Source organism: Tinamus guttatus, unplaced genomic scaffold, assembly GCF_059628265.1.
Source record: "Tinamus guttatus ecotype Peru unplaced genomic scaffold, ASM5962826v1 Tinamus_guttatus_pri_ptg000650l, whole genome shotgun sequence".
NCBI classification, from domain to species: Eukaryota; Metazoa; Chordata; class Aves; order Tinamiformes; family Tinamidae; genus Tinamus; species Tinamus guttatus.
The window spans coordinates 632,504-651,974 of record NW_028289184.1 but is presented as its reverse complement, the minus strand read 5'-3'; the positions used below and the strand labels follow the sequence as shown (position 1 = coordinate 651,974).

The window sequence follows — 19,471 nt, the reverse complement described above, 5'->3', positions numbered from 1 at the left end:
ACTCCAATTTCTCAGCACTGCAGAACACACTGTTTGGCATTTTTAGTTTTCATTTTAGTGAGCTTTTTTTAAAAAGAACATTTGAAACCTGAGCAAGAGAAACAGGGTCTTCCTCCTTTACTTTTGCAACTGAGCCGTCATTTAGCAACATTCACACTGGTAACACTGGGTGGAAACTAAGAACCCTCCTAATTCTACAAGGAAGAGGGGGAAACAGAAGACGCAGGAACAGCACCCACAAAGTATGAAACGGGGAAAGGCTGCAAGAACCTGAGTTTTTGTAGTTCAGCGTAGCAGTAAAAATAAAACATTCAATGTATCAAAAACACACTATAAAAACAACAAAATGCTGTTGCTGAAATGCATTGCTTCTTCCATAAAAATGTAGTTGCTTTTATAGCAAGAGGGCTGCATCTTCTTCACTCTTTTTAATATCAGAAAAGAAATCTTTGGTTATTTAAACGTCTTCCCCTCACCCCTAACTTTTTATTATTAAAGGAAGTTGGGTTTATTGTTCATGAAGAGGCACCTATGGCTCTTTCCAAGTGCTGACACCTCCCTGTGTTCCCACAAACACCCAGACCCCCTTCTCCAGGCACTGCAGAGCGGGAGCCTCTCCTGTTCATCCACACCACCGCCACCTCAGGAAGGGATCGCTGTCAGAAGTGGAAATGCCTCTTCAGTACTTCTTTTAATTACGGTGATTTTCAATCTGTTTAAGTTTCTCTTGCTACAAAGTGTTGATACATTCCAAAAAAAGATAACTGAGTTTGTTTTCTGCAACAACAGACTGTTTGCTACTTTCTGAAAAGTCCATACGCACTTAGTTTAAGTGTCGTCATTAAAACAAACTGGGCATATGCTGTCTTGCCAAATGCATTACTGCATCGCCTTGGGGATTTTTAACAGTCCATCACAGTAGCTCTGAAGTTGCTACTCAGGACTACCCATCTTCTGACGGAGACTGAATAGTGCAAAAGGAAGAGAGTTACTTATCAAAAGACAGCCTTTGCTTGCAGCTGGGTTCTGCAGCAGTTCTGCATTCATCCTCTTGAATATTATTCCAGCTTTTCTTCATTGGAGTTAGATGAGGGGCAACCACATCACAATCCTATTATTAAAAGTCAGAAAAAATTAACAATGGTACATTCTCTTTTGCTTTCTAACCCAAGAAACCTAGTGTCAGACTTGACAGAAGAAATAAATCCAGGCTCCTAGTAGCAGAGTACATCAATGCTGCTTGGGGACGCCGCTTCCCAGAAATGGGAAGGGCTGCAGGCAATGGCAATGTGTGGTAGGGAAACCCTTCCACCCGTGACGACACGTGGGAGCTACAGGCAGAGAAGGGCCCTTGCCACCCGTCCGTAAAACACACCCTTCCCAAGCCACCTGTGCCCAAGGGACAGACACTGCCACTGTCCGTGTAGGAATGAGCCCCAAGACAAGTGGTTCGTGCCTGCAGCCACAGGCGCAGCAGAGGGGAACACTGGGCTACCCCCTGGATTTGCATTTCAGGAAATGTAGCTCTTCCTCCCAGAGAGACTTGCAGGTATCTCTGGAAAACCAAGATGCCAAGGTCGGGATATGATCGTACGCAGTGGAACAGACACACGTGCACGACTCACAAAGTGCTCACAGCGCATTTGTTAAAGCAAGTTAAAGACTTCAGTTCCCATACGGAATTTCTCCCCACTTTCCTCCTTGCTCCCACAGAGAGCAGGACACCCCTCCGAGGCTGGCAAAGCAATGGGACAAACTCATCCGACCTATCAGATGTTTCAGTCTCTGATGATTTAAACCTCTGCATGAGGCAACTTGCACCAATGAACTAGTGAATGTTTATGTGGACACTAACGTAGTTGTAAAGCAAGACTTTTCAAATCATTTACTTCAATCAATGTAATCAAATCAGTTCCAGTGAAATCAAAGCATGCCTAGATGTGAGCCACAATACAAACCATATATACTGGCCACCATATATAACATAACAACCATATGGGAAGCATACTGGGAAGTTATTGAGAAGCAACTCTGCCAAAGACAAGGCCAAATCCCAAGACATCCAATGAAATAGCAAGTTTATAGATCAGGGTGAAATGTTGCTAAGTGTGACGGTTACCTGTGGTTTAGTGAAATCCCTCCTTATACACCACTGAATAAAATACTGTTTTGCAGCTGAAACAGTATCTGGATCCTGATTTTTGCAATAAACCCGAATAACCTGCTCTGCAAAAGTCTCAGGTAAAAGCTTCGAGACCTTTGCAAAAAAAAAAAAGAGAGAGAGAAAAAAAAGAAGTTTTAGTCTTTCTTGAAATCTAGAGTCCACTGAACTTCAATTTGTTCATCTAAATACAAATTGAAAGCATGAAGAAATATCCCACTCGAAGTCATGGGCTTTCTACCCAAACGAATTCTGTTTCTGCACGACTCCCAAGTCTGTAGAAAGTAAACACTGCTCACCTGTAACGCCCACCCATCCATCTCCGGATAGTTCTAACGCTACCGTAAGAGCTCCCACACACAAAGGTGATCCCAAACTGTAAAGAAAGGTGCCCTTCAGAGGGCAGCTGAGGAAAATAAAGACTACCTGTTCTTTACTGATCCTCACTGCCTTGGTAGGATCAGCTTTGCAGTAGAAGAGAACTTTATCAATGGGGTTCTGTTCTTCCATTCCATAATCCATATTGATAATCTTGTATCAATAAAGAAATAAAATGGTTATCTGTTAGTGTTCATCCTTAATTTTGGTACAATAAATATATAAAGATAGGTATTATACATCTGTAGATGACAGTAACCAAATACAACTGCAATTAGCAAATGTTTATTTAGTTGAAAGAAATCTGATACTGCTTTTAAAGTCTTTTTTTCCACCATAGGTCTCCCTGAAACTGCCAAGGGGACAGCACATCTGCATCAACTAGCACTCGGCTGCACTCTGAAACACTCCGACTTCCACCACAGGAACGTGCTGCTCCCTGACAGCTCAGCCTTCCTGAATCCTGCTACACACTGAGGCAGCAGCAGAGCTTCAGTTTTTGAACACGAGGTGGAAGACAACACAATTTATACCCACGTTTTCACAATCAGCAGGGAGAAGAACCCACCTCTCCATGACCTGGGGTTACATGAGACGAGGGCAGCTACCCGCATGAGCTGCTGTAGTTTCACCCAAACAAGGAGTTCAGAAGTGATGGGTAGTTGCTACAAAGCCGTTCATTAGCTCTTCCCAGAATTGATGGAGAAAAGGGGTTAAGCTACAGGCTACTCGCACAGTGCTCTGTTATAGACTCCTTCCCAGCGCCAGGGGGGTACTGAGCTGTGGCACCAAAATGCTTTCTGTACAAGACACAAACCTGGAAACAGGTTTGTGCTCAGGCATGGAACACCACAAGTTTGGAAGCAACCGTCCAATATGTTACAATTTAGGCCCACAGTTGCCTGGCCTTCAAAAACATACCCAGAGCACGCGTCCTCGATTGTGTCCTTGAACATCTCTATACTAAAAAAACAAAGGTTTTCCCTTTCCTTTTCAGCAAGAAGACAGTCTTAGGAGAACATGTCCCACCCAATCCCCAGGAGCAGGGCCTGTCCGAGGACAATGTCTTGGGAAGATGTCCAAAGCCTTCGACCTGTGCAGAGCCTCACGGCCAGGCCCTGCGCCCAGCCCTCGGCTGCAAAGCAGCACCAAGGAGAAGAGGGGAGGCTCCCCCTGCGCCGCCTCCACTTCCAGCACTGGAACACGCTGCTCTGGCTGCCCAAGCGAGGAGGTAACGTTAAAAGCAAACAAACAACAAATGAGGGAAAAAAGAAACCACCCACACACACACAGCACACACTTAGAACTGGAAACATTAGAGACGTTCCCTGCAGCATAGAAAGGCTTCTGTGACTGAAGGGCTTTTACTCTCAGCTAGCCCTGGGAGATGCTCACATCCACTATGAAGTCCTCAGCCTTTGGCTGCACCAGCGGAGGATTCTTCTCAGGTCTGGAATCGGCGATTTCTGCTGACAGGCCACTGTATTCCTCCTGGAAGGAGACAGCGACTCGGGTTACGCGCGTGGCCAAGCGCACACGGTGCTCAGCCTAAGGACTCGCTTCCTCGCAACTCAGCAAGGAGCCGTTTAAAGGTGAAACTTGGAAAAGAGCAGGACTGTAAACTCCCCACATTTGGGCATCTGTCCTAAATTCCTCCCCAGAAGGAGAGAAGCTTTGCAATCCAATGTCCAACCTTTTCATGCCGGCTGTGCTGGCATTTGCCTGAACATTTATTCTTTCTTCCTCGATACTTTCTCTCCCCTGCTCCCCATTACAAAAGAAGTTGTGCCATCTCTTAACATTCCTGCAGCCAAGATGAAGAACCCAAGCCAGCCCTCCCTCCAAACAAGATGAGGAGAAAAATAAAAATATTTAATAGTCCTTCTCTAGCCTTGTTCTAAAAAAGGGAAAAAAAAAAAAAAAAGAAAAAAAAAGAAATTCAGCATGGAAAAAAAAGCCACCTCAGCGCTGAAATTTTGAGGTTGTCAAATGACTACTAAAGGCACTTTTGTAGCACATTACTAGAAAAGCTGAACCATTAAAAGCAATATCAGCTCTAGTACAGAATCTTGAAGTAACACAATAGACATATCAGCAGTTAAACCAAATTTTGAGGAATATTTTGAAAGGAAAACACTGGAAAAATATGCAAGCTTATGTCAAGGATAGATCATATCACCAATAAACTGAGAAATTAATACTCAGATTGAGGTTTGTTCTCAGTCACGAAAGTGCACAAATTCCGATTCAAAGCAAAAATATCATCAAATTTTCCTTGTTCTGCCATACAATAAACATGACAAAAGCAACAGTCTTCCCAAACACTGTGCTGTAACAGCATTTTATACAATATTGTACTTTTTTTTTCCCCCTTCAAGAGAACAGGATGTTTCTGAAAATATTTCTGCCACAAACTATTTGTGAGTGCCCACCTCTCATCATTCTTCTGCTTGCCTGTATAAAAGACTCTTCCCATTTTTTTTTTTAAACATATTCAGTGGTTTGGCTATGTTAAGATTGCAAAAGAGCTTTTAACACTGTTTTTGGAATGGCAATTAAGGAAAAGAAAGAAAACAATAAAAAAAAACCCAACCCCCCAAAAGCTACTTAGAGACTGTTTTTAAAGAAAAGGAATTCTGATCTTCCAGTAATTGAGATTACCTTTGCAATTTCCTTCTCCTTTTCTGGATGAGTGTCTCCTAAAAACTTGTATAATTCACGTCGCTCGATTTTACGCAAAATTTCTCGTGCCTCAGCCAGCTCTGGACAGCTGGAGTGCAGGATCTCCAAGTAGATGTGATCTGCCAAAGGGGTGTTGATTTTTGTTAAATGTGACCAACTCCAGTATCACAGCAACCAGACAAGAACACACAGCAATGGCCAATGATTAAATAAACAAGAAAAGCACATGGTTCAGAAACTATCAGAAAACTGTACTGTCAGAAAATGACCCAACACGCTAGTCTGACAACTAAAATGCCACTTAGACAATGCTCTTGGCTGATTTATAACAGTTTTGGGCTGAAAAACTCAGTTCTCATGCTTAAAAGTTACATTATTTCTCCGGAGTTTGCTTGGTGTTGCCATTTAGCCAGTCTGTTTGGCAGAACATCCCCAGCACGAGCAGATTCAGGGACAAGGGTGACGTTTTGCAAACAAACAAAACCTTTTGCTGAACCTCAAGACCAGCCCTGGCTTCGGGTGCTGCAATCAGAGCGGCCGGCTCCGCTCCCGCATGACAGCGACGCGGGCGCTGTGGTTCCCCCCACCCCCAGACAGCTCGCTTTGATGCGGTTTCAGGGGCACCGAGGTATTTCTGGCTCTCCTCGAGGAACCACCGCTGTCAGGCGGCCGTTCCTGTGTCCCACAGGCAGCACAGGTGTGCGCTGAGCCTGTGCTTGGAGCCCAGCGTATCCCGCGCCAGCCGCCTCTGCCCTGCGCCCGCCCTGCTGCGTGAACCACAAAAACACTCCCCACTCCAACAGGTCCTCCTGTTCCTTCACTGGAGGACAAAGGATTCCTGAGCACCGTACCCGTTAGCTTGGTGTAGGCTTCCATGTCCTCCATGGCTGTAGAAATTCGGTAGGGTCTTCCTTTAGAGCCTTCAATTTTAAAAAACGGGTCTGCTTTTTGTAAGGCCTCTGTAATCCTGGATTGACAGTTAAGTTAAGACTTAAAATTAAGTTAAGACAGAAAGTTTTGAGGAAAGTTTCGTTTTGAAGGATCTTATTGTTTAAGAGTCAGAAACGACGCAGTACATTACAGAAACAAGACAATAAATAAAACTCTTGTTGAAGCACACAGCAGAACCCAAGCACCCTGCAGGACCTCCCATCTCCACGTCTCATTGCACATTTCAGTAGAGAATCTTTCCACTTACTGAAAGCAGATCCACAGAGATCCGCACAGGCTGCTACAATCGCAGTAAGTCAACATCAGCATTTCTTTGATGATTCTCTCTTCACACCTAGGTCTGAACCACCCCTTAAGATTTTCAGCCTGAGTACACCTGACTGTTTTGAAGAAATCACTAAACCATGACTCAAAGACTACAGAATGAAAGTCTGTGCCATGAACAATTCCTGTACTGTGCCATCTCCTGTATTCCTTTTTTTCTAAGCTTAACAGATTATTACTCAGCAGCCAAGTTCACGATGCAAAACACCCTGTGGGGTGCTGGCCTTTCTGCAGCAATGCTGCAGGGAAGCCACAAGAGAGGTGCAAATGCAGGCAGCCAACTGAGCAGGTCCTAACCAGCTGCTCATGTGGCACTGCATAGACATAGACATGCAGATCCTGGCTGGGCGACTCGCTCCTTGCTTTAGTCTACTAGTAATCTTGCTCTATCGAACTGAGCTGACAATCTCTATCTGCAATTTAAACTTCCATTGTCAGCAATCACACCAGCATAAGTACATCCTGGCAAAGTGTTTCCTCAGGATTTTAGCAACTTATCTCTACTTGGTTTTCACGTGGAATGATGTTATCAGCCCCTTGTATTATTTACAGCCTCCACAATACTCCCCTGCTGAATGTTGCCACAACAAAGCTCCAGCTGAACAGCCCAGTGGCTTTTATTGCATATTACAGCTTATGGATTATGTGATTATTCAAACTGCATACACAGGATCAATAATTTCAAATAAAGTCCATGCAATAAGAAGAAAGCATAATACTTGCATTATTTCAACGATGTTGCCAACCTTATGCTGGTACGCACGCCGGTGCAGGCAATTCCGTGTGTGGAACATATCGTACAAGTTTCCAACTTCCTAGGAAAAAAAAATAATAATTACCTTTCACATTTCAGTTGTCAAGGAAGCAAATGAACTGACTTCTTCCATTTGCAGCATGCACCAGGACAGGCATTATTCGGAATTTAGCAGGGCGGCAGCAGCTTCCTCCTCTTCCGAGGCGGCGCCGAGCCTCCCTGGCCCACGTGCCGCTCACCTTGTCCCGGGTGCAGATGAGCTTCTGGCTGTTCACGTCACAGACCCGCGTGAATTTCAGTAACCGTTTATAATCAAAATTGTTCTGGATTCCTAGGTGATGGCAATCCCTAAAAACATTCCACAGAGTATTTAACGATGAGATCATATTTCTGATAAACACAGTAGCAGTGCTACAGTAGGAATTTAATAAAAAACAGAATCCATAAAGTTTGTACCTTGCAAAATAATCCCACTTGTCAACATCAATGCCATTTTTTTTGTTCGCTACTATCTCATAAAGGAAACTTTTCTCCTTTGGTCGACCAATGTAGGGCCACTAATAGCAAGAGAGTCAAGAAAAATCAGAAACAATAATGAATTAAAACCCACAAACAATATCAAAACTTTTTTTAAAAAAGATAGCAGGAATACATTTTGATTTTGCCAATGATAGACAACCAACACCGAATTACCAAAGAAAACAAAAAGAGCAGCACTTTTGAAGCTATCTGGGTGCAAGAAATTCAGAACTAAAGTTTAATAAGACAACTTTCTAGAATCTATAAAAATAATTATTTTAAAACTATTTGAAACAGAAACTGCACAGCCAGCTGCTTAAACTTCTACCCCTCGAGCAAAGACCAAATCAGCCATGAGTCACACAGAAAATTAGTTTCCAAACTGTTGTAAAATACAACTTGCACAACAGCCATTAACCTCCCACACACGTAAACTCGCCTCCATCACGCAACGCTGCCGTGAAGCAGCTTGGGAATCCGGCACCGGGTCTCTGTTCTGAGGAGCCTCCTGCACTGCTCACACAGCTCTCTGCTCCTGCTCGGTGTTCCCAGAACAGCAACAAATCTCCCAGCTTTGGAAACGAAGAGCCAGTCCTTTACGCCGTGGGCAGGCGCCTGTGGCCTGGTGACATCCCGGCGCAGACCCGGCAGCAGAGCAGCCTGTGCGCCGGTGAAACCACGGCACAAACGAGGGGAGGGAAGATGTGGTGGCCAGCACCGGGAGGAGGGCACCAGAGTCTCCACGCACCATGCGGACCATTCCTTTTATCCCAGGATAAAGGGAAACCAGTTGGCCCATCGCCTGGGGCAGCAGCACAGTTCGGAGGTGAAGGAGCACCTTAGGCTACCTGAGGTGTGCAGAGTCTGGTTCGTTGTCTCCAGGCAGGAGCAGCCCCAGGGACATAACCAGGACTCAACAGCCCCCTGGGTCCAACACACCCAGACTACCTGGGCACACGTGTCCAGCGCTGAAGCAGCAAGTGTGAGTGAACGGGAGCGAAGGAGCATAGGACAGGGACATCAACACAGGGACTTTGTAAATAAACATCCTCTTCCACAAGACCTCAAACTGCCTTAGTGTTGTGCTAACCTCCCTCTGTTCTATCAGGCTCGCAAAGCACACAGGAGCACAACACTACCGCAGCAGAAAGCAAGGACTGACACGCTGGTGCCACTGTGCTAATCTTCAGAACAACAGCAAACTCTGATTAGGACCAGATTATCATGACAGAGGCCTCCCATTGAGGAGGCCTTTAACTTGGTAGGAACTGAATGGGTGTTCTTGAAGAGATGACAACAGCTAGAAAGTGAGAAGAGAGAGGACTTTGAATTGTTTCATAGAGAATTAATTAGGATCTCTTCTCCACCACCTCGAGTCAACACATCTCTTCAGCTCTTATCCTCCCTCTGTGTTTCCTACTGCAATAAAGCCAGATGTTTTGTTACCACCTCCAAAGCTGGTGGGGCCCTGCTCCTGCCCCGGGCCCCGCTCCTGCCCGGGAGCTTGGCCGATGCTCTGCACTGCTCCCTGCCTCATCTCAGTCTCTTAATTAATTCTCAGCTCGTTACTCTAAACTGTGCCCAGCTTGTCTTCGCAAGATCTACCATCAGCACCACCTTCAGCCCTTCAGTAAACAGGTTTGATTTCCCCTTATCTGGTCATCTAAGATACCTATTAAGAATTCAGTTTCACCAATCTAGTTACAGTAACATAAGCTTACTACAAATAGCATTTTTTTAAAGACTAATCTTAAGATTGTGAGGCAAGAGATTCAGAGGACGATGCGAGTGCATAACTTAGAGTAGCTTCACTAAGAAAAAGCACTACACCTCTTGAGGGTATCCCACCAATAAAAGAAAGAAAGAAAAATCCTCTTCAGTAAAATCTAAGGCATTTATAGGAATATCCACAAAAGTAGTACACTGACTCACCGATTTCTCACGAGTGTTTTCATCTATAGGCCCTCCTATTTGTTCCTTGATAAAGTTCATATCTTCTTCCAGGACAAGACCGTAATATTCCATTACTTTTTCTAGTTTGTTGGAAGTGATGAGGTGTTCAAACATCTCAACAGAGGCACTTTCATGCTGTTAAAAACATGCTAATGCTGTTTTACAAAGTTCCTTCTTCATCAGCTCTTTGCTAAAGAGTCAAAAACTTCCTCCCCAAAAGCACCGAGTGGCACTGCCTGCCATAGCACACGTGCCCGGACACATCAAAGTGTAGCACTTGCCTGATTGTTCATTTTGCATCTACCCCAATAGAACTAACACCCTGTCCACAGTCTCCAAAGCCAGAAATTTTCACCATAGAGCTGTAAAAATTTTTAACTCTTTTGTTTATTAAAAATATATTTAAAAGACAACCAACTTTGCCATGTGGTAGATTAATAAGTTTACTCAGCTGATTTTGTTTAGAATTAACTTGCTCGCAGAGGTCTGGAAGGGATTCTGTTCAAAGCAAACAACCCTTGATAGTCCAAATGTTTGCATTCTAGTCACTGCATTAGGTATCTGGACTTTAAATTGAAATCTCCAAATTGAAACCAAAAAAGTTACAGAATGATATTTTGCATCTGTAAAACATATTCTGAGCAAAGCTACTAATGTATTAAACTGTGGTGCTGGTTTAAAAAGGTCAATGCATTTTGCCTAATGAATTCTGCCCTTTCAAAACTGTGCCAGTGGCACTGTTAAACCTGAGGCTTTTTGTTTCTTTTCTATGTCGCTCAGTGAGATGTTTGCAGAAACAGGACACGCTGACCCAAATAGAAGGTCTCAATACATGATGCAGGGAGTTCAAAGAGCATTTTCACGTTCAAGAAGGAGATACTGGTGACAAATGTATGTCCTGCTTAACTGCACCCCACTTCTGCTTCCCAGAAAGGTTACATCTGCCAACACTAAGGAGCACGTTGGAATCCCCCAAATAACTTGGAAATGAACATTCCCATTCAACAACAGGGAAATCTCCACAGGATTAGGAAACAACTTTGTTTAATTACATCAAAATGAGGCAGTAAGAAAAGACTAGATGATCATGATGTGCTCACAGTATGAATTATTCTCCCCTTAAAAATATAAATAAATAAAAATAAGAATTCTCTTTATATCTGAAAAGCGAAATGCCTACCTTCCACTTCAAATCTGGGCGAACGAGTGGAATAAATCTTCCATCAAACATATGTGAAAACGGGCCATGGCCTTAAAAATAAAGATTATATAGGTTTAATCCAAGACATGCTCATCAGGAAAGCTACTTGGAGCAAGTTAAGCACCTGGCTTACGCTACCAGCTAGCAAGATCCAGCTCCAGCCAGCACACTTCACTCATGCAACATCCTAACCAGTACCTCACTCGGAATACAGAGTTCCATTACCTACGCCACGAGCAAACGCTCTGCTAGCATGAGGTACATTGATTACACAATGCCAGCTCAGAAAGAGACAGTCAGTTTTACAAAATCATCATGGAAAGTGCTGAAGCGGCCACTGACTTCTCATAGATGTTACCGGAGGTTTTAAGAGGGCTGAAGGTACTGTAGAAAGATGATGACATTTTAGCCAGAGAGAAGAAGTCAAAGCACCACAAAGGAAGGACATGAAAGAGCAGCTAAGTGGCCCGCAGATTTACCGAGTGCACTTGCCTATATAGAGAGCAGCTCCAGACTAAGCAGAAGTAGGCAAATCCTGTGGCAGAGCATGGCCATGCATTGAGCAGCCAGAAACACATCTTACATTCTGAACTCAGGGCCATCTTTTCAAAGGACAGCAAGAGAACAAGCATGGCTTACCCAAATCGTGGCAAAGGCCAGCAATTTGAACACAGAGGATGTCTCGTTGGGTTATATCCAGTTCTGGCTGTCTTTCCTTCAGTGCACGAACCAGACACCCTGCTAGGTGGCCTACCCTGTTGCAGCGAAAAACAACGAGTTCAGGCAATTGTATCACAGGCTGAGGAGAGAGTGAGTAATTCACCAATTCTTTTTTGCCAATTGAAGTCACAGCCCTGGTTTAACAGGTGGCACACAACTAATTCACACCCTGACCTGTATGAGGATGTAAATTCCACTCCTATTCTAAAATTGACTAGGAGAATTTCTCTGCACACAGGAACACACACCTTTTAAAAAAAGGTATAAACTGTGGCTTACTCAGCTCCTCTGCTGATCATGAACGATTTAAGTGACGATGCCTTTTTAAAGAAAACCTTTGGAAATCCCAATATCCACAATCTGTTTCTGTTTAGCTTAGATGACAAATAGTCAGACTATGAACTCTAGTGTATTGCATAAGACAAACATAAGCACAAATGTAAACATTACAGCCAAAATCTGTTTCATGTCTACAGGGTAATATATGTACGCAGGTTAAACACATCCAAGAAGTAATTTATGGCAAACTTGGCATCTCAGTTTAGAGCAGGAAGAGCATAGAGCATTCACAGCCTCTGATTAACATCATTCCTCGCAAAAAGAGAAGAAGGTGGGAGAAGAAATCTAACAGTGATCCAACCAGCAGACTTCATGGTTTTGCTCTATCAAAGAGCTCTAAGAACAGTCAACACTCAGTTACACAGGACAGAGAGGAACATTCACAGGACAGAACACACCGCAGAGCTGTCTTCACACAGGAGAATCCATCTCACGAAAATGAAAATGCAAGAGACATGCACGTGGCAGGACACCCCCTTACCCCAAGGAGTGCTCAAAGCGGTTGTGAGAGGCTCCTGGAAACACAAAGTAGGTGCCACCCAGCTGCTTGATGTATCGGAGGCGCTGGAACTGCGGAGTGTCAATGATGCGCACGAGAAGAGGGTGGATTTCAATGTGCCCGTGGATCGGATCGTTAAAAACCTACAGGAGAGTCAAACAACGACCAAACCAGCGTGTGAAAGGTGACTTTTCAGAGAAGCAGCGCCAAGATAAAGCATGTCTGTGAGGGGCGGTTATTTGGAGAAAGGGGCTTTTTTCTCTTCTCCTACAGACTGGCCGCATCCAGTCTGCCCTAGATAATGCCTTGTCTTTGAGAACCACTACAGTGTGGCATCTAAAAAGATACAGCTTGGCATTTCAGAGGAGGAGGAATCTGTACAGACCTCCAAAGATACATCTGTGTCTGTTTAATTCTGATACTTTAATGGCAACATCTACCATTTCCATCAGAGCAAGCAGGCTATCACAACACGTCTGAGATACCTAATAATTGCTGAGTTTCTCAGCGCTTGCATTTTTTAAGAAAATCAAGGCAAAATTTGCAGAGTAGAAATTATGATGCCAGTCTTTTCTTTTTTCTTTTTTTTTTCTTTTGTAAAATAAAAGATAAAACCCAAGATAACCACAGCTGGAAAGTGAAGTACTGCTAGACCACCTACCTCCAAGCACACATTTTGAAAAAAAAAAAAAATCTTAGTAACTACAGCGACTCATTAAAGAAGATAAACATAAACATATTTAATCACTGCATAAAAACAAAAGATAAAATCATTTCAGGATAAACATAACTTGGCAAAATACTGAAGAAAATGAGATTCTTTTGGCAGTCTCTCTATTCAAAGTCCTTTAACTGAGAGGGTACTAACAGAAGTGCAGAATGCTAAGGATACACCCAGTGTCTAGCCTTTCCCTCAAGTAAATTAACACATAACTGTTACCTTCATGATGTCCGCGTGCTGCTGCTGCAGCTGGGTCAGGCACGCCAGCACCTTCAATCTCTCAGCTGGGAGGCTAGTAGAAAAATGCACACTTTAATCATTAAAGTCAAATCCTTTTAGGAAGGGTCACATGTGGAATAAGTCCTTTAAACATATCTGAAAGATTACAGACAGTGTCCCAATAACTGCCATGTTCAGGTTGAGAAACTCCTCAAACTGACAGGTGACAACCCCAAACAAGCAACATTTTTAAACATTTATTCCAAAGTTAATCAATTCTGCATTTAAAAAAATATAAAACCTTCATTTCACTAAAACAATCTGAGTTTTATATAACAGAACTTCAGCTCCACAGGCTGAAGCACTGCAGGAGGAAAGATGTCCCGACTCTGCGGAGAGCCGACTCTCACGGCTCACACGGCACCTCGTCATCGCTTGTGACGTTAGGGTCTTCCTCAGCGATGTGCTCGGAGCTTTCAAGAGGCTGAAGCCCCAGAGCTCCAGCGGGACCAGCGTGCGAGGGGAGATGAGACAGTCCATTGCACTCACTTCTGTTACCATCTTCAAGCTTCGTCCTGAAGCAAAATGGTTTCACTTGCACAGTACAAGAGCAAACACTACACCATGAGTGAGCACAATTTGTTAACACATTAACTATTTGGCTAAAGAGTTTAATAACTTACAGCCCGCAAGATTACATCCATATCAGATGTGAGCTGCTGAGCTTTTGTCTTTTCAAAGTGAGCATCCCCAACTCGAGAGCTCCTGGGTTACTGCTCACGGTGGCTCCGGGTCCCCAGCTGCCCCCGCGAGGCTCCAAGGCCAGGAGCGTCGCAGGGGCTGCTCACACACAGCAATGTTGTGTACTCTGCACCCCAAGCGGCTCCACCTGCACTAGGTTACAAACCCCAAGAGTAGGTTACTACCCTACTTACCAGGTAGCTCCTGAAAGGGCTCCGTATCTACCAAGTAACCAAAAGCTGCTGAAAGCAGAGACAGAGGAGGACTCCCCTGCACGAGCCCTCCCTTCAGCTCTGCGCTAGGCTTGGAGAACAAGCTCTGGTGCTGGGAGAAACTGAGGAATCCTTCTGCAAAACCCAGGAGTTTCTCAATACCTATCTCCGCACGCACAGGAAGGGCAAGGGCTTCCTGAGCCTCATCTGCCCGACGGGAGGGACTATATGGGCTGCCCCACAGGAGAGGCGCCGCCTCGGCATGTGCGGAGCTCCCTGGGCAGCCGCGCCCAGGGCCCTCTGTGCCAGCCACCCGCCTGCCTTCTACTTATTCAAACAATTAAAACTGAAAAATACCGATAACCTCAAAATACAAATCTAACGTGTAAAACCCTGTCTGGAGGACAGCAGAGAGATGGCTTACAGCAGACTCTAAAATACTGAACATCCAAACTCGACGCGACACAACGCAGGCTGGGACTTGTTTAGCACTCCCCGGCAGGCAGCGAGGCAATGCCCAGCAGTGCCCAGAGCCACGCCAGCAGCTGCGCTCCGTCCGCGAGCATCTAGCTTCACCTCGCAACGCCACAGAATTCCAGCTGGAGGAGAAAGTGAACTGCAAAAAGGCCACATAGACTCATAGACTGCATGTGGGCACCTCCTGCTCTTTCCCACCGCAAGGTGGGAAACGCCGGAGGAACAGCCGCTCTGCAGGACGGGAGCCAAGAAGCGCGCGGCAGCGGCTGGGCCTGTGCTGCGGGCCACGGCCGAGGGCCCGGAGGGAACAAGCACCCCTTGCACCCACCCAAAACCCGAGCATCGGAGCTGGGCTTCGCAGGCAGGAGGCCAGCAAGCACTCGAGGACAGAGCCCTCAGGATCCCACACAGCTCTGCGGGGACACTGCCAGGATGCAGCCTGAAGAGAAGTTCCCAAAATCACGTTTCTATTGCACTTCCACAAGGATGGGAAACCACTGGCACAGGCCCTTTCAAAACAGCATTTTGTCGCAGGCTCAAGCTACCCCCTTGATAGGTGCTCCACTGCAAAACGTTAAGGGCTTCCTAGCTGCTCAAGCACCACTTTGATCCTACTTATTAATCAATTATTTTTGCCAAATGCTAGGAAACAGCTACGCTCAGGCCCCATCAATCCAGAGGCCCATGGTGACAAAGCAATTGCACCAAGTGAGGCCTCGGGCAGGAGGCAGGACGACACAATCACTTCATTTTCAACCAAGTAAAGCCATTAGCAAAGGGAGAATCAACATCCAAAGACATTTCTGGATGACAATGAAGCACCTCTCCGTTCGCTCTAAGTTACTTACAATAATATTATACGACTACCTATATATGCAAATGTTGTCCGTAAAGCACACAGGTGAGCACACTTTTGCTCCAGAAAACCACCTCTAGCATAACTTAAAAAGCAGCGCCAACATTTTTTGGGACAGCACGATACACCCGTGCTCTGTGCTGGAGACTCCCTGGGCTGGGCTGGATCGGGTACGGGCACTGGAGGCGACACTCGTCACCCAGCAGCAGGAAAGGCCCAACCAGAGACGCCGGGAAGCCCCTTGCGTTCGTGCCAACGTCTCAGCAACTCCCGCCTCGAGGAAGCCTGAGCTCCCTTGGGAGAGCTGGCTCCGGATGACACCGCGCGGCGTCAGCGCTGCCGTGCCGAGACGGGCATCCTCGGCACAAGGTATGAGCACCTACTCCTTCCTCAGACACGAGAACAGTGAGAAAACCCCATGAGTCACCGGAATGCCCCCACCGAAAGGTGATGCACAGATCTGAACTCATTACTTCATTTTCCCAGCACATGTAGTTCCCTGAACAGCTGGGCCAGTAGAACAAACATTAACTTTTAAAGGGCAAAAATGACACCTTCTTCCTCAGCATTTTCCTGCTTTGGCCATAGTCACTCAAATGTCACGGACAAGGAAGAAGAGCAAACATCTGTTTTGGGAGGGGACATGTGGGAAGGGAAGGCAGTTTTGTTTATTAGCACTCTAGGAAGGCACGGACTGGGGAAAAAAAAAAAAAAAAAAAAAAACTGCTAACTGCTATTTTTCCTGCAAAGTCAAGCCAGAGTTCACCCTGAAAAGCAAAAAGCTGCAGCAATTTCTCACCAGTTAAGCAGGAGGAGGCAGGAGCACGAGGGGCAACAAGGCCGGCTGCTCCACAGTGGCAGAGGAGCCAGGAGCAGAGCCCGGCAGGGACGGCGAGAGCAAACGGGTCCTCACCAGCACGGAGCCGCGATGAGGAGCGGCCTGTCCGGGGGACCGGGGTCGGACACTGTCCGGCATCGCCACTGTGCTGAGCTCCGGGTCCGGCTGAGCATCGGCAGGCGCCAGGCCACACGCAGAGGTAGCTGCTGCAGGGTCAGGAAGTGCCTCGTAAAAGAAAATCCACAAGCGTGTCCCGCACCCTCAGCTCCATCCGCCCTGCATCCGACTGAGAGCTCTCACAGGCATCTGGCCTTAGCAAGGATCACTCCTTTTGCAGCACTGGCACAGCTGGATGCATTCACAGCTAACAGTACGTGGCCTTCCAAGCTTCTGACAAGCGTCAAAACAAGCCCCACTGTCCAACGGGGGCCACTGAATGCTCGTCTGGCTGCTAAGGAATCCAAATCTGGTAACCCATTAAAACACACCCACACCCTTCCGTTATTCCCATTACATAAATTCCTTATGGCACCAAAATAAACACTTTATCCACCTTCCTCGTGTTCCTACCTTACTTCCATCTGCCCGCGTGGTTAAGTGGTGGCTAAATGCCCTTTTAAAGGAAATACTGACATCTGCCAACATCTTAACTTCTCCCAACCCTGCATGTGGGCAAGTCTGCCAAGCAACCACAATTCAACCCACCTGAAATCTCCTAACCACAATATTAGCAAGTAAATTGTATAGAGCAGAGGGGCATTGAGAGAAATTTGGAAGAAAGCATAAAACAAGGTTAGCAAGGGAGCAAAGGAAAGGCATCCAGAGATCAAAAAGTGCCTGGAGGTGTGTGGTGGCTATTGGCTTACGTCCCAGGAGAGCTGAGCAAGTCAGGCCCTAGTAGGGCCGAGAAGGAGATTTCAGACATCTAGAAGCATGGGATACAGTTAGCTTCTCTTCTGCTTCTGAAGAGCAAGAAAGTATGATTATTGCCTGAAAAAATGCAAGGTATTCAACCATTTATATTGGTGAGAACAATTCTCTAAAGCTTTTAAAATCAGCTTTCTAGTTTCCTATGTTCTTGGCAGACAACAATTAAATCTGCGTTGCTTCCTGCTACATCAAAATAAGTTTCTGTTTTGTTTTTGCCACTGCTGCAGCAGTGCTTTGAGAGCTCCCGCGCGCACCAAGCCCTGCGCCCCAGTAACAGACCTGTTGAACGCGGTCCCTCGCCGTGGCCCGCACGCTCCGCGCTCCCCGCGCTGCGGCAGCCCAAGCAAAGGTTAAAGGCCCAGGACACGCTGTAAGCCCCTGCAGCTGCTCTGGGGAGCCACGCGAGCCGAGCCCACAGCAAGATCCGCTTTGCTCCAGCACGGCGGGAATCAGGCTGCGCCCGAGCCGAGAGGCCTCGGCAAACCCCCAGCCTGGGCCACAGCATCCCTATTCATGCTTAAAAGTTATTTTGCTGCCTGTGGTATTTTCATTCAGATTTTCAGAACCTCTTGTATATATATGCACACATGCTATATATACACACACTATATATAGAATATATATTATATAAAATAATATAAATATATATATTAAATATAAAATATATAAATACATAAAATATATAATATTTTATATATACATATTTTATATACATATGTTTTGTGTGTCTGTGTGTATACATGTTTTACTTTTATCAGTTCACGAGGCCCCGCGCCGGGCTCGCCCCTCGCGCCGCCCCCGCCCGCCCCGGCCCCGCGCGGGCCGGGCAGGCCCCGCGGCGGCGGTTCTTACCAGACGCGGGCGGTGTCGAGGGCGCGGGCGGGCAGCTCCAGCAGCATGGTGCCGGTGACGCGGCTCTCTGCGGGGACAAGGGCGGGGTGAGCGCCGCACCGCGGCTCCCGCCCGCCCGCCCGCCGCCGCCGCGCGCCTACCTCGGAGGCGGCGCAGCAGGCCGGGCTCGGCCGCGCCGCTGCGCGCCAGGTGCTCGCAGAGGCGCTCGGTGTCCCAGAGGCGCGGGTCGTCGCACGGCTCCTCGGCCAACGCCCCGCAGCGCGCGCGCTTGGCGGGCGACCCGCCCCAGCCGCCCGCCGCCCCGGCCGGGCTGCCCATCCCGCCGCCGCCGCGCGCACGCGCAGCCGCCGCCGCCCCCCGCGGGGCCCCGGCGCCGTCATGACGCAGCGCGCCCGGCGCTGCCCCGCCCCCGCGGCGCGCGCAGACCCCCTGTCCGCAAACAGCCGCACGGTGACTGCGCCAATTCACCGCACAGCCCCGGGGCCGCCACAGACCCCACCCTGTCCCCAACAGCCTCATGGTGCCACCGCTGACCCCCACACAGGCCTGGAGTGGCCTCAGGGCCACCGCAGGCCCCCCCATCCCAAAACAGCCTCATGGTGACACCACCAATGCCCTCTGCCCCCGACCACCCTCAAGCCTCTTCAAAGTGAGCCTGGGAGCTGCCCGGCTGCTTCTTCCCTACTGCAGCCTGGATGCAGCCTTGGGAAAAGGCACCGGACCAGCACCCAAGTGGACATGGAGGGCAGCAGCAGAAAAAAATGTGGAAAGGCCCCTAGGACCCTAAGGCCCCAAGAGACACAGGTCTTAGGCACCACCGCCCTCCTGACAACACCCTGAGGAGGCACCACACCAAACCTCAAATCGTCACCCCCTTCACAGAAGCTGTCCTCAGACATGCTCACGGAGACCCGTCACCCTCTGAAACCAGGGATCTGGCAAGCCCCTTGCTCCAGCGTGTCCTGTGCCCAGCCCTGGGCACCTTGAGCGTTTAACTGAGCCCAGTGTTGCTGCAGGCAAAGGAGAAGCAGGCAGGTACCCACAGTAAGGTTACAGCTAGCATCTATCTTTGGAACCTGCTCTCTGAAATCAATCATTTTTTACATGAAAGCTTTGGCCCATAAAATAGGGGAAGATAGAGCCA

The 19,471-nt window shown here is 47.1% G+C and overlaps 1 protein-coding gene across 1 annotated transcript; it reads right to left on the bottom strand.

Moving 5' to 3' along the window:
- Nucleotides 1–795: 795 nt before the first annotated feature.
- SAMHD1 (SAM and HD domain containing deoxynucleoside triphosphate triphosphohydrolase 1) lies at nucleotides 796–18,645 on the bottom strand. Its single transcript, XM_088536023.1, has 16 exons — nucleotides 18,468–18,645; nucleotides 18,328–18,394; nucleotides 13,422–13,494; nucleotides 12,464–12,624; nucleotides 11,563–11,678; nucleotides 10,903–10,973; nucleotides 9,702–9,857; nucleotides 7,707–7,807; nucleotides 7,490–7,598; nucleotides 7,220–7,311; nucleotides 6,073–6,188; nucleotides 5,201–5,340; nucleotides 3,935–4,030; nucleotides 2,588–2,692; nucleotides 2,120–2,257; nucleotides 796–1,111 (listed from the first exon to the last, which is right to left on the bottom strand). Exons 1-16 carry the CDS (start codon nucleotides 18,643–18,645, stop codon nucleotides 989–991), a joined length of 1,842 nt encoding a protein of 613 aa, XP_088392149.1. The 3' UTR covers nucleotides 796–988.
- Nucleotides 18,646–19,471: the final 826 nt, after the last annotated feature.

Coding starts and splice junctions, on each gene's coding strand:
- SAMHD1 (XM_088536023.1), bottom strand. CDS start 18,645: ATGGGCAGCCCGGCCGGGGCGGCGGGCGGCTGGGGCGGGTCGCCCGCC. Junction 9,858..10,902: donor GCCCAGATTTGAAGTGGAAG/GTAGGCATTTCG, acceptor TGTTTTTAACAG/CATGAAAGTGCCTCTGTTGA. Junction 7,808..9,701: donor AAAACACTCGTGAGAAATCG/GTGAGTCAGTGT, acceptor TCTTGCTATTAG/TGGCCCTACATTGGTCGACC.